The 13515-nt window shown below is 48.2% G+C and overlaps 1 protein-coding gene across 11 annotated transcripts in view; it reads right to left on the bottom strand.

Annotated features, from left to right (window-relative positions):
• Positions 1 to 13515, bottom strand: part of MRTFB (myocardin related transcription factor B) — a 197055-nt gene that overhangs the window by 24051 nt on the left and 159489 nt on the right. For 5 of the 11 annotated variants that reach the window (XM_053213262.1, XM_027043212.2, XM_053213263.1 and 2 more), the window contains 5 exons: positions 13053 to 13190; positions 10090 to 10337; positions 4791 to 4923; positions 2795 to 3841; positions 979 to 1122 (listed from right to left, as the gene is read on the bottom strand). In XM_053213262.1, coding sequence (XP_053069237.1) covers positions 979 to 1122; positions 2795 to 3841; positions 4791 to 4923; positions 10090 to 10337; positions 13053 to 13190 — 1710 coding nt within the window. The remainder of the gene's footprint in view (positions 1 to 978; positions 1123 to 2794; positions 3842 to 4790; positions 4924 to 10089; positions 10338 to 13052; positions 13191 to 13515) is intronic. The other 6 variants (XM_027043211.2, XM_027043213.2, XM_027043215.2 and 3 more) reach the window with 3 other exon arrangements.

Here is a 13515-nt window from a genome sequence, read left to right as displayed (position 1 = left end):
ACTGAGGCGATCACCACCCTAGAATGTTATTGTGAGCCCAAAGTCAGTAATATGCTGCTGTAACTCACTGCATTTCCCAGAGGAGATTCCAGAAGAGAGCACATGATAATGTGACTACTGATGACCTCAGGCGTCAATTTCTGTCTGCTGCTCAAGTGGTCTTAGCCCAGACGGTTCACGCTACCTTGGGGCATGTCTACAGGTACACCTAATTATCCAAATTCTTTTATGTTGAAGATTAACATTCTGGGACTAATAATTCTCAAGGTTAAAAATAATAAGATGTATTTTTGAGGCCTTAAGAGTTTTCTGTCAAGGAGATGTGCACACAGCTCCACCTGCTGGGTAAGAGGGAATTTTTGTAACTTCTGGGCTATTCAACATCACAATTTTTTGGTAGGAACACATGGAGGGGTTACTGAGTCCTAGACCAACACGGTCATCTGAAAGATGAGGAAAATGACACTCAGAGGAAGTAAGTGAATTTTGCATAAGGCCAAACCTGTAGGAAGTGGGGAACCAGAATCCGCACACCTGGGCCCTCTGGCTCTTAGCCCGGAAGATGGCAAACTCTTAAATATATAAAGATCTTATTCAAGGTAGACACTGAAAAAGTATCTTTTTCGACTTCAACTATTTCTTCCCAGGGAAGAGCACTTCCCCCTCCCCCACAAGATGATTAATTTGAAAATAAATTTATTTTAAAGCTCAAAAAATCCTACATGAGGATTAAAAACAAACTTTTGAAACTTTTACTTGGAAAAGGGCTTTAACTGTTAAGATGACCAGTCTTTCAGTAAAAAAGAACCCTTTTTCCCTAATAACTGCATAATCTGCAGCCGGATGGCAGGTGGCCTGAGGCCCATCCAGTGGGAGGTGCTTCCCACGGAAGAGACCGCTATGAGGACACTTGCAGAATGGCTGAGCAGATGACAGTCACCATCGGCGACGGCCTGTCACTCGTTAGCATTCACCAACCTTTCTAACTTGCTGAGGCTGACTGAGCACATGTGGCGTGAAAGCTTCTTGCTTCTGAGGTACGGTCTGGGCTAAGCCTGAGGACAGGGTGGTGGCTGCTGTCTGCGGCTGAGTCTGAGTCTGGATTCCTGCTTGTGGTGGAGTCTAGGAAGCAAACAAAATATTGATTTAATTATCAAAATCAAACTCGGAATCAAGAGTGTAGGTGTGGGGGCACCTGGATGGTTCGGTCAGAAGAGCATGGGACTCTGGATCTTGGGCTTGTGAGTGGGAGCCGCAAAGTTTGGGTTGAGTTTGGGCGTAGAGGTTACTTAAAAAATACACACATAAACTGAAAAAAAAAAAAAAAAAAGTTTACATGTGCAACATGCGATCATGTGGGGAGCATATCTGAAATGAAGTGATAAAATACTTACAGATAGATACACACTTCATCGACAACACAGTTTGAACCTTAATTCTAAACCAGAGACCTAACACCAGACCAGTTTTTTTCACGCTCTTATTATTTCTTAAGTGGCTAAGATTTTCATTGGGAATTTTTGAGAAAACGGAAAACTGAAATAAAAACCTATAGTGGCTCTACACACAACAGGCCAGGTGTGACAATAATTTTAACAGCAGCAAGAAAATCTGAGGCCTAACTGCCCAAACAGTATGTGCTCCCTCTGGAGACAGTCAGCTATGTGCTGGGGCACACACGGGCCCAGAATGGAGAATGTCAACTCTAATGGAAGATTTGGGTGGAAAAATACACGTTTAGAAAAGCTGTGTCACAGAGTAGACTTTGAATTTCACAGACAGTCTAAAGGTCAAACAGGAGAATTAGAATGCTTGCACATGCCAAGGGCCTCTGGGTCATGCTTCCTAACCTCAGGGGCACAACCCACTGGTCTCTGCCATGAAGAGTATGTGGGTGGGGGGGTGGTGGTCAAAGCTGAGGAGCACTGTCCCAGGTGGTTTCTGTTCACCTGTCACCCACCCACTGTGTGAAAACCTACCAAATGCACTGCATAAAAACAAGGTCAATACACAGGTTATGGAGGAGGCATACAAGGAGGTTTCATGCTTACCAGTGTTTTATCAACTCTCTCAACACCTTCACTCCTAAGTTTGTGGTCACATTTTCCTCAGATGCCCCACATGCCTCAGGCATCTTGACTTCAATGGTGTCTTTCGAGAACCACGTTTAGGAGGCAGAACACACGAGTGGGCGTAAAAGTAAAGGCCGGGCAGTTAGAAAACCCGGCTCTGTCCTAGAGCAACTTACCCAACGTTTCAAGGCCTCAGTTTCTCTACCTCAAAATGGGTGCCATCACTTAGATCTTCCGGGGGGAAGGGAGAGCTGAAGGGAGTGAGCCATTTAAAATACACGGAGGAGCATGTGACTCTCGATCTCGGGGCCATGAGTTGGAGCCCCATGCTGGGTGTAGAGATGACTTAAATAAATAAGAAAATAAAGTACGTGATCCTGTGCCTTGCACACAAAAAGCACTCAGCGACACCAGCTATTCTCACGATACTGTAACCGGTATCTCACAATGTCTGCACATTCGCTAACGATACCGTGTTCACTAAAGATAAAAGCGATCAAAAGCAGGAAAGCACCGCTTGCTCGTTTTAACTATGTGGAGACAATGCTAGCTATTAACATTTCTGAATTAAATTCCAGGCCCCCGCCCCCCACGCACACATTTTCTGCACCTCTGAGGCCCGGCTGGGGTGCATGTATGAGAAGGCTGGGGCGCTCGCCATAAGGCAAGTTTCCGTTCCATGCAGGCTGTAAGGCAAAGGAGTTAGAAGACACACTTCACACCTGGAGTCTGAGGCTGCCTACTGGGAGTTGCACTGAGGTGACATTGGAGCCCTGGATGGACAGCGGCAGCAGCAGCTGAGCGGTTTGTGTGGTCAGTAAAGCCTGAGGCTGAGCGACAACGGCAGGCGGCGGCTGTCCCTGGGAACTCACGTAAAACTGCGGGACGACGCTCTGCTGCTCGGCCTGGGCCACGGGGACCTCCTGCTTGATCACTACGGCCTTTTTGGCAACCAGGGTCTGGCCACCCGCCGAGACAGGCTGGCCCACAGGATGGCTGGCCAGCGGGCCAGGCCGCCTGGGGCTGGAGCAGTCGGGCAGCGCGGTCTCGTCCTTGACGGGGGAGCCCACGCCGCCATGCTTCGGATCTAACTTGCCGGCAGAGCTGGCCGCGGCACTGGGCTGGGGTTCCAGCGGCTGCTGCTGCTGCTGCCGCTGCCCTCGCTTTTCAACCTCAAGCTGCATTTTCAGAACTTCCACGAGCTTCTGCTCCTGTTCCAGTTTCCTCTTTAGCTCCTCGATCTGCTTCTCTTTCTCCTGCAGCTTGCGGTCCTTCTCGGCCGCGTCCAGTTCCAGACTCGACAGCGTGCTGCTGGCGGGACTCGGGCTGTCCTCGCTGCCCGTCACTCTCAGCGGCGACGAGCACAGGAACTGCGCGGGAGACATCATGGTCATGATCTCGGTGAACGTGTCTGCCATGCTTGTGTCCTCGGTCCCGAGACTGGACTGCTCGGAGGGGGAAGGCGAGATGGGCAGGGGGGAGCTGACGCTCTCGGCATGGGCGACGTTGCTGCTTCCGGCAGGCGGCAACTCTGCCTTGAAAGAGGGGCCTGAGCTCGTCACGGAGTTGTGCAGCGTTGTCACCGGCAGTGCCACGGTGACTTCTGGGTTGCTGGCGACGATGGCAGACGCTGGCACCGCCAGGACGCCGCCGGCAGCAACAGCGCTGCTGTTCACTTCCTGGTAGGGCTTCAGGCGTTCGATGAGGTCCGGTTTGGTGCCCGACACCGGAAGACCCCGTAACTTCAGCTCCGTCTTCAGTTCCGACACCTGCAAGTACAAACAAATCACGTCTCTTCTCTCGGTACCGCAACTCCCGACAGATCTACAGGACGCCCAGACGCAAAAGGTGCCTACCGCCTGTCAGCTCCACGTTACCATGTATGGGCAAAGGGGACGGTTTCTCTTCCCGACGCACACACAGCTACGGACCTGTGGCACTGGGAAGGCTGGAGGTAAAGCAAGGGCTTTTAGAGGGTAATTCCTGTTCTGTCTGAGGATTTACAATCAGAAATCGTGACGAGGACAGTCACATTCATTGAGTAATTACCACGTGCCACACACTGATGGAAGTGCTTTATACTTTGTCTTTTCTCTTCTCTTCTTTTATTTTTTTTAAAGCAGACTCCATGCCCAGCGCAGAGCCCAACTCGGGGCTCGAACTCACAACCCTAAGATCAAGACCTGAGGGGAGATCCAGAGCTGAACGCTTAAGTGACTGAGCCACTCAGATGCCCCTATTCTTACAATTAATCTTCACATGAGGTGTGGGTGTTATTATTATTATTATTCCTAGTGCACAGATGAGGAGATTGGGGCAGTGAAAGGCAGACCGTTATGTCTGACCTACCATGGATAACCAGAAGCTGAGCTGAGGGAGGAAGCCTATGCAGTCTGGCCTCGGAGAGGAGATTCTTGACTGTTAACATTTTCCTGCTTCTCCCAAGTGAGCAAGGAGCGGGGAAGAAGAAAAGCTCCCTCTGCGGTCACAAGTGTTCTGGTGCCCACACATGGTCTATGCTCAACAAATCAGAGTTATTACTGATCGTCTTCAAAGAAACTTAATGGACGTAAACAGACAGTACCCCTGAAAAGGTTATCTTACTGTTGGTAAAGCTGAAGGTCTATTGAAAACCTACCTACACCTCAGACAAATGTGGCCAATCATTTCTGTTTTTGTGGTAATTACGGGTGAATAAACTCTACTTTGAAGTATTACCTTTAAGTCATCCAGGCTAGAAGGCAGGGGCCCCGGCTTTCTCACGGAAGCAGATGGATTCTGTCTTGGTGTATTAGGCGTGGTGCTGTTCAGAGCTGAATTCCCACTGTTGTTATTTTTGTCATTGAGTGGCCTTCAAAAGGAAAAGAAAATTAGACTTGATAATAAAATCATGTCTGAATTTGATCCTGCTTCTGCTAACGACTTGATTGTTAATGTGTGAAGAGAAAATCATCAGGGTCGTGGATTGGAAGACTCAATAGTATAAAGATATCAATCAAATGAGACCCCCCCTGCAAGTTTTGCTTGCTTGCTTGCTTGCTTGGTAGAGATTCTGAAGGTGATTCTGAGCTATATATGGAAACACAAAGGACCAAGAATGGCCATGGCATCACTGAAGGAAAGCAAAGCTGGAAGAGCCATACCACTTATCAAAACTCATTATAAAGCCAGTTGTTAAGATGGTGTGGTGCTGGTACAAGGGCAGAACAACAAATGGAAGAGAACAGAGAATCCAGAAACAGACCCTCACATATAGAGCCTCTTGAGTTATCGCCAAGATGGCACTGAAGTGCACTAGCAAGAGGGTGGTCCTTACAATAAATGGTGCTGGGCCACCCTGGATATTCACACAGATAAAAATAAGGCCCTTAACTGACCCCTACACCTCACACCATCTCAGAAACCTAAACGTGAATTATGAAAGCAGTAAACTTTTAGAAAACTTAGGGTAATATTTCAGGGTGCCTGGGTGGCTCGGTTGGTCGAATGTCTGACTTCAGCTCAGGTTGTGATCTGGTGGTTTGTGGGTTTGAGCCATGCGTCAGGCTCTGCACTGGCTCACTCTCTCCCTCTCTCTCTGCCTCTCCCTGACTTGTGCTCTTTTTCTCTCAAAAAAAAAAAAAAAAGAAAAGAAAAGAAAACTTAGGATAATATCTTCATGGCCTTTGGGTAGGGAAAGATTTCTTAAACAGGACACAAAACACACTAAGGGAGACAGCTTTAAGAGTGAAAAGTCAAATCATAGGAGAGGGTACTTGTAACACATATTTCTTTTTTTATTTTATTTAACTTTTCAGTATTTATTTACTTTTGGGAGAGACAGAGTGTGAGCGGGGAAGGAGCAGAAAGAGAAGGAGACACAGAATCTGAAGCAGGCTCCAGGCTCTGAGCTGTTAGCACAGAGCCGGATGTGGGGCTCAAACCACAAACCGCAAGATCATGACCTGGGCCGAACTTGGGACACTCAACCGACTGAGCCACCCAGGTGCCCCTCTAATACGTATTTCTCACAAGGCGTCATATCTAGAATATACAAAAAAAAGTCTCACAAATCAGTAAGAAAAAGACAAAACGCAATGGGAAAATCCTGAACAAGCGTATCACAAGAAAATCTATCCCAACGGTCCTTAAACGTGTGAACAAGGGCTTAACACCTCATCAGACACGAGGAAAATGGAAAAAGGCACAACAAAACAGCACCGCACATCCAGCAGAACTGCTGCTATAACGAGTAAGACGCCAATACGAAGCACTCGGAACATCGAGAGCGCTCAATCACGGCTGGGAGAAGTGTGAATTGGTACAACCACTTCGCAGAAGTGTTTTAGGTTTTCTACTAAAGACAAACCTGTGCCTATCCTCTGACCCAATTCCATTCCTCGAGGGACACCTGACAAAAATCTACCTACACGAACCAAAACACACAGGTCAGAATGCTTAGTATGGCATTACTCATAACAGTCCCAACCGGAAACAACCCAACTGTCCACCAAGAGGATGATGGGTGGATAAATGATAAAATACTAGACAGGAATAAAAATTAACTACTTCTATCTGCACCAGTAAAGATGCATCTCACGAACACAATGTTGAGCAGAAGAACTCACGTGCATATGTATACCGTAAGACTGCATTTATATAATGTTCAAAAAAAGGCAAAACTAATCAATGGGAGAGAAGTCAGGTAGTCACTGAGGGGGGATGCCAGGGGGCTTCTTGGGTACTGATATTCTATTTCTGGATTTAGGTGGTGGTTATGGAGGTGTGTTTACTTAGCATTGATTTTCAGTTATGATTTATGGACTTCTCTATCACTTAACACTTCATTTAAAAAGGTGATTTAAAAAATGTGTTTTATTTCTGTACTCATCTTCCCAGCAGAACCAGGTCCCCATCTAGCTTCTTCCCCCTAGGATACTCTTGGCAACAATGACATTTCCTCCCCTGGGTGGTTGACACTGTACAGCCAATTCCATTAGAGCCTCACGCTTTATCCTTACATGAGTCTTGGTGCTGAAGCATGGAGACTCTGACTTCCATGTTCTGAAACAGGGACCTGATGTTGCTTATGGGGAGAGGTCCCTGCTTAGATGAGCTTTGTCCAGTGGGTTTTTGGAAGATTGTGTTTGAAGCCATTTCTGGCCCTGTGAACAGCTAACTCTTGACATTCATCTGGGGTCTTTGAAAACCTGCCTAAATTTTATGGAAGTTAAATACTTTAAGTGTTTGCAACGAAGTTTCTTGAAATTTGGGTGGAATGACAAATAATTTATGTATCATTTATTTCCTTTCTAAAAATCCAGTTTTAAAATCTTCTATTAGAATTATGAAAACATTTTATGTAAATCAGAACTTCTCAACCTTACTTATTTTCATTACTGTCTCCACAAGGAGACTTTCTACGAATTTTTTTTCCCTAATCGACCTCCCAGTGAAATCTTAATACCCTCAGGGATGTACTGTGTAATCACCTACGTACCGTATATGTGTCTGTGCTCTCTTCAATCACAAGTGCAGCACTCCCCCGAACCAATTTCTGCTCCCTTGTGAACAACAAATTATTCTATTGGTGCGTTTGGTTGAGATTCTATAATGCTTTACTTGTTACTACGATTAACAGTTCAGTGCTTGCTTCAACCTTCGAAATAACGAGAGTAAGTTGGACCTAGATTTTTTTTGTCCAGATCCACAAAGACAGAAAACATGCTGTGGGGGGACCCTGACAAATGTGATGTCTGTGTGGATGAGAAACCTGAAGTCCAGACACCTGAAAGGACCCTCCAGGAGCCCCCGTCAGTGTGTGGCTACAGCCCCATCTCCCAAGGTACCAGGGGCTCTGTTATCAGGTCAAATCTCACTGCTGTGGAGCTACAGACTTCTGCATTCAGCTTCCTGTACTGGAATTTTGGTGAAAAGAAACACTGTTTTAGAAAACAACACCTCCACTGTCAGGACCCGGAAATTAAACAGAAGTGACGTTCAGTCTTTGCGTGGTGCAATAATACACAAAAGTAAGTGACCTTTCCCCCTCTGTGTCCCCGGATCTTTGTGTGTGATGCTCTCCGGGGCCGGGTGGCGTGGCTGCTATGGTGGTGGGGGTGTTTGTGGAGGACAGGGGACCGGCAGCCTTAGTGGAAAGACCAAGAAACATTAGAGACCAGATACTCAGCTCCTCAGATGTACTCTTCCCATCTACAAACTGGCCCCACACAGTCAATTTCTTTCATTACAGAAAAGACTGTTTCATAGATACTACAAAAATCCTTTTATGGGATTTTCAGTTGTCCGGGTTTCCTCACCCGGGAGTGCGGTCAGTAACGTCACTTCCTCCTGGAGTTACGGTGAGGGGCACAGGGATGTCAACGTCGAGCACACTGCTGGGTGCATCGTAAGGAGCGCGCCCAGGGGAGCCAGTCACCGCTCGTGTCCCTGCTGCCCGATGCCAGAGGAGGGAGGCGGCAGGGGAGGACGCCTCCCCCGGGCCCGGACGGAGCTGCAAAGCGGCGGCGGTCTGCGTCCGATGCGCTTCCAATCCTCTTTGGTCTTCCCTGGTTCCCTTCCAATGTCAACATCTCACTCAGGCCTGCTTGCTCTTAAAATAATAACATGCTACAAAAATTCTTTCTTTCTTCATCTCTGTGCCCTGATGTTTTAGATTTACGTACTTCACAGTAAGGTCCAAATGACTAATAGGTCTAATCTTCCTCGAGATATCAGGATCTTAAAAGAAAAAAGTGCATTGATAATCACTAGCATATGAGGAGACGGTTCTTAACAGAGGAGCTTTTTAGCGGATCTCACTCCTTGTCTGCTCCTAGGAAACAGGGCTCCCTGTGGCGGAATGCTCAGCGTATGCGGAGAATATCCGAGTCGAATTTCCACACACCACACGGATCATGAATTGAGTGGCCTGCTCACTGAGAAAAACTTTCAACTCGAATAAACTTTGCACCTTTTTGTACAGTTTGTCTTGTGAGGCCAACGTAAATGTCCCTTTCTCCTGATAACTGAGGGAAATGAGAGACGAGGTATTTTCATTTTTACCCATGTTTCCTGGAAAATGCACACTGAGGATGGAGATCTAGAAATTTCCTTCTGTACATAATTAAAGTTCACTATGGATGTCTTGCTGTGGATTCAGTCTCAGAAGCTGTCAGAAGTCACTTCCTTCTGTCTCTCTCAACTGGGCTCAGACTTTGGAAACATGTTCCTTCTCCACAGTTGTTGGTCACCAAGACCTTTAACTGTCTTGGAAACCTCTCTCATCTGTTCTTTCCTTCCCCTTATCAATGCCCTCATCTTCTCACATCTCCTTTATTGTGAAATGTCTGTCTTGCCTGCTGCCAGACTCCCCTCCGTGACCGGCATCTCACTGTCCTTTCGTGCACTGTGGTGTCACCACTACAGCCCTCTGAATCACCTACCACGTCAAGATTCAAGGCTGCCCGGCTTCAGATTCCTCTGGACAGCGGCTCTACTCAGTTTTGTCTTCTACTTTTCATCCCGTTCCTTATTCAGGCTATTCTCCCCGTCATCCCGTTAACAGGCGTGGCCCGCTCCTTCCTCTGTTCTCGCACAGGGGGGTCACTCTCCTTTGCGTGAAAGGGCCCCGCCCAAGTTTCGGGCTCTTTCCCACAGAGGTATCCTGCCTGCTTTCATAAAGCTTTCCTTGACCACTCCGGCTTCTACACTCATCCCCCCACGCCCCGCCTTTTTTAGGCTGTTTATAACAAGACTCTCGCTCCTTACACTTTTCTCGCGGCGCCTAATACTACGTGGCAAACAACAGGCAGATCTCTCCTGGGCGAGTAACTGTGACGAGGCACCGCTACCGTGAAAGGTCAAGGCTCGGAACCTATCTCGGAGGACAAACCCTGGACTCACTGGCACGAGGGCAAGACGCCGCGGGACGGGCTTCGAGGATCAGGCAGTGAGACCGATCGCTGAGCGCAAGCGCCCCACGACATCCACCCCCTAGGAACCAGGGACGTGGCCCGCGCCGCCCCCGGCCCCGTACTTGAGCGGCGCGGGCAGGATGGTCTGGTAGTTGTAGTGCTGCTGCTGCTGGCTCAGGATCTGGAGCTGCAGGAACAGCTGCTGCTGCTGGAGCAGGCGGGCGTAGTTGGAGTCCATCTGGGGCTCGCTCTTCTCCCCCTTCTGGTCGGGCGGGATGTACTGGTGGTACTTGAGCTTCTTCACCCGTGGCTTGGGATCTTTGCACTTCTTGCCCCGGTGTTTGTCGTTAGGGTTCTTGGGATGGCTTTGCTGTTTTCGAGAGAGAGACAGGAGCATTTTAAGAGGCGCCATCACACGCGGCCTGTTCTACCGTGTGCCTGAATGCTCTGACGGTGACGTCAAAGAGCAAGGTGCCTCAGAAACTGGCGTAGCCGCTTCGGAAAGCAGTCCGCCGAATACGCTGCCAGAGCTACGGAAGCGTGGGTCTACCTCCCTGGGCCGAGCAATCCGGCGCCTGGGGCTCAGCCAGTTGAGCTTCCGACTCTTGATTTCGCCCCAGGTCATGATCTCACGGTTTGTGGGTTCGAGCCCCGCGTCAGACGCTGAGCGGACAGCGCGGGGCCTGCTTGGGACTCTCTGCCTCTCCCTTGCTCACACCTTCTCTCTCAAAATAAATAAACTTAAAAAAAAAATCTGGCTCCTAAGAACTTACTTTCTCCTGTTCCTTGTTTTCGTACAGTAGGGGAAGGATATACTCCACTGAGCATTATCTATTCAAGTTCAACAAAGTTACTTTGGGTTTCTTGTTTAGACACACTTGTGTCTATTGTCTCCTAGTGAAAAAGAGGCTGTACGCCAAACATACAAATGGGAAAGGATTAGGTATGCTTCCCCCTGTGTCCTGTCTTGCAGTCATTAAAAATATACTCTATAGAGACTATGTAAAAACAGAAGAGTGCTTCTAATGGAACAAAGCAGACTATAAAGTTGTGTGTTTGTAAGGAAAACACAAACACACACAAAAAATACTGCAGTCTCACAATATTCATCAATTCACTGTCATCTGCTTATCGTGTTATTGACAACAGATTTTACTTCTGGTCAATCACTTGGAAACGTGAACGGGGTGTGAGTTAAGGAGGCTGGACTCTAATTGTTATGTAACGATACAAGTGACTCAGCCAATCAGGAAGGCACCTGTTGGTAAGGGAGGGGGGCAGGCACGTAAGAACCACTGTTCCTCAGACGAAATCTGCTCTTATTTCTTCACTCGCACATTCTCTCAGGAAGGGAGGGAGGGAAACAGCTTTCCTCACAAAAACCCAAAGAACTGTGGTCTGTTTCCCAGTACGTACCTGTCTTCTCCTCTACTAGCAGAGTCCTAGGATCGCCTACCCAGCCTCTGAATGTCACATTCTTAAAGGATGCCTTTTGCCCCAGAATCAAAGCCCTCCTTAAAGAGGCACTCACTAGTGAAGAGGAGAAATTCAGAGGAGAGGAGAGGCAAAGACCTCTTAGGATCCACAGGGAAAGACGCACTGGCATTCAAACAGTCTTTGTGCCATCAGTGGTACGTGTTTGCGGACGTGGGCAGAGGGGTGCGAGCGGGCATTAGCTCAGCTGCCGCTTGCCACACTCTGGAATTTCGGGCTCCAAGAAGAAGTGATGGAAGATGCTGAAATGCACTGATCTGTGCCCTGAAGCCACAAACGCTGGGCCACCCTGACAAAGAGAGGCTGGAATAGAAACAGAGCCTTCTCTGCAGGAGGGATGAGGACCAGGAGAGTGCCAAAGGGTAGCCGGAAGAAGCGAGGAATCCGCCCCAGGTACCTCCCCCGGGAGAGCGCAGCCCTGTGTTCACCCGGAGGCAGAAAGAAGGCTCCCCAACCCTTCAGGGGGCCTGGGTCCTTCCTGGCCTTGTGACTTCTTCGGGCCTCACTTCCTCATCTGGTAGGTGCAGAGAGGGTCAGCTAGCTCTCTGATGTCCTTTTTTAGTTCTAAAAGTTTGAGATCAGGTTTCTGCTGCTTTTGGCAAAAGCTGTATCGGAACTGTTTAGACTATTCCTCTGTTTATCCCCCCCTTTATTTAGCAGTTCTAAATGGGACTTAAAAAAATTTTTTTAAGCCTACTATATATTAAAATTTTTAATCTTCCTTGGGGCCTATTCTAACTGAATTGTTTCACCAAGTAAAATTTAGGGAACAGTGCCACCAATGTGCAGCTTCTCGGAAGAACAAAACGAGCTTCAGCGGGCCAAATCTGCTAAAGCAAAAAACGCATCCGCCTGTCTGAAGCCTCTGACCTGTCATGTGATACATCTGGAGTACCAGTGAGCTTGATCCTTGTGTATAAACTCCAAAATTATGTTGCCATTAAAGATGTCTGTTCATGAGGGGCGTGACTCCCCAGTGCTGTGCTGAAGCGACTCTATCCTACTCTCCTCCCATTGTGTCTTTCATGTCAGCAGCCCGGATGGAAGCAGGATTGGGAACCGCCGACAAAATGTACCCTCAAGCCTTTCCGCGCGGCTCTGGGAGTTTTCTAGAGACCAAATTTTGTGCAGTTCTTTGGTGACTACAGAACAACAGGACATCTGCTGAAGGTGGTGGTTTCCAATATTTTTTTTTTTTCAATTTTTTTTTTAACGTTTATTTATTTTTGAGACAGAGAGAGACAGAGCATGAACGGGGGAGGGTCAGAGAGGGAGGGAGACAGAATCGGAAACAGGCTCCAGGCTCTGAGCAGTCAGCACAGAGCCTGACGCGGGGCTCGAACTCACGGACCGTGAGATCGTGACCTGAGCCGAAGTAGGACGCTTAACTGACTGAGCCACCCAGGTGCCCCGGTGGCTTCCAATATTAAGGCCTGACCTAGCAAGTCTGCCTGTGGGTTTTGTCTTCAAGGCTTCATTCAGGCTGAAAGGCGGGCTAGGAGGTGCAGAAACGTGCCTTTGTGTTCCCCGCATGGGCCACAGACGCGCCGCGAGTAAACCAACCTCACACCGGCGCGTGCCGGGAACCCACCTTCACCAGCGACGGGCCAGGCTTTGCTGAGGACACGGTGTTTGTGGGGAGGACAGGAGCGGGGGACCTGGTCGGGGGCTGATCCGGAGCAGGAGTTTTCAAGAATTCAGGAACTGCTGGGGACACTGAAGTAAACTGCTGGAAAAGGCGGAAAGAGAACAAGCGTGTGAACTCGATGGCATAAAATTAGAAAAACCAGAATTATAAGGGAATGACCTCATTTTCTGAACGTCCCCTAGGAAAGAAACAAAAGAAAAATATACTATTGTGTCTGAGACCCAGATGGCAGAATAACAGGCTTTACGTCAACGGACCCAAGTATTTAGTCTTTGCCCCAATGGCAATGAAAAGCAAAAGCTAAATAAGGTAATTCGATTGACTACACCCTAGTAGTGTTTTCTCAGAAATATGGTCAGAACCGCCCTTTTTTTGGCAGAAGCGGAGTCCCAGACTCTCGCAGAAA

This window comes from Acinonyx jubatus, chromosome E3 (genome assembly GCF_027475565.1).
Source record: "Acinonyx jubatus isolate Ajub_Pintada_27869175 chromosome E3, VMU_Ajub_asm_v1.0, whole genome shotgun sequence".
Classification (NCBI taxonomy): domain Eukaryota; kingdom Metazoa; phylum Chordata; class Mammalia; order Carnivora; family Felidae; genus Acinonyx; species Acinonyx jubatus.
Note: the sequence above shows the minus strand (reverse complement) of the source record. Positions and strands in the feature narration are given on the sequence as shown.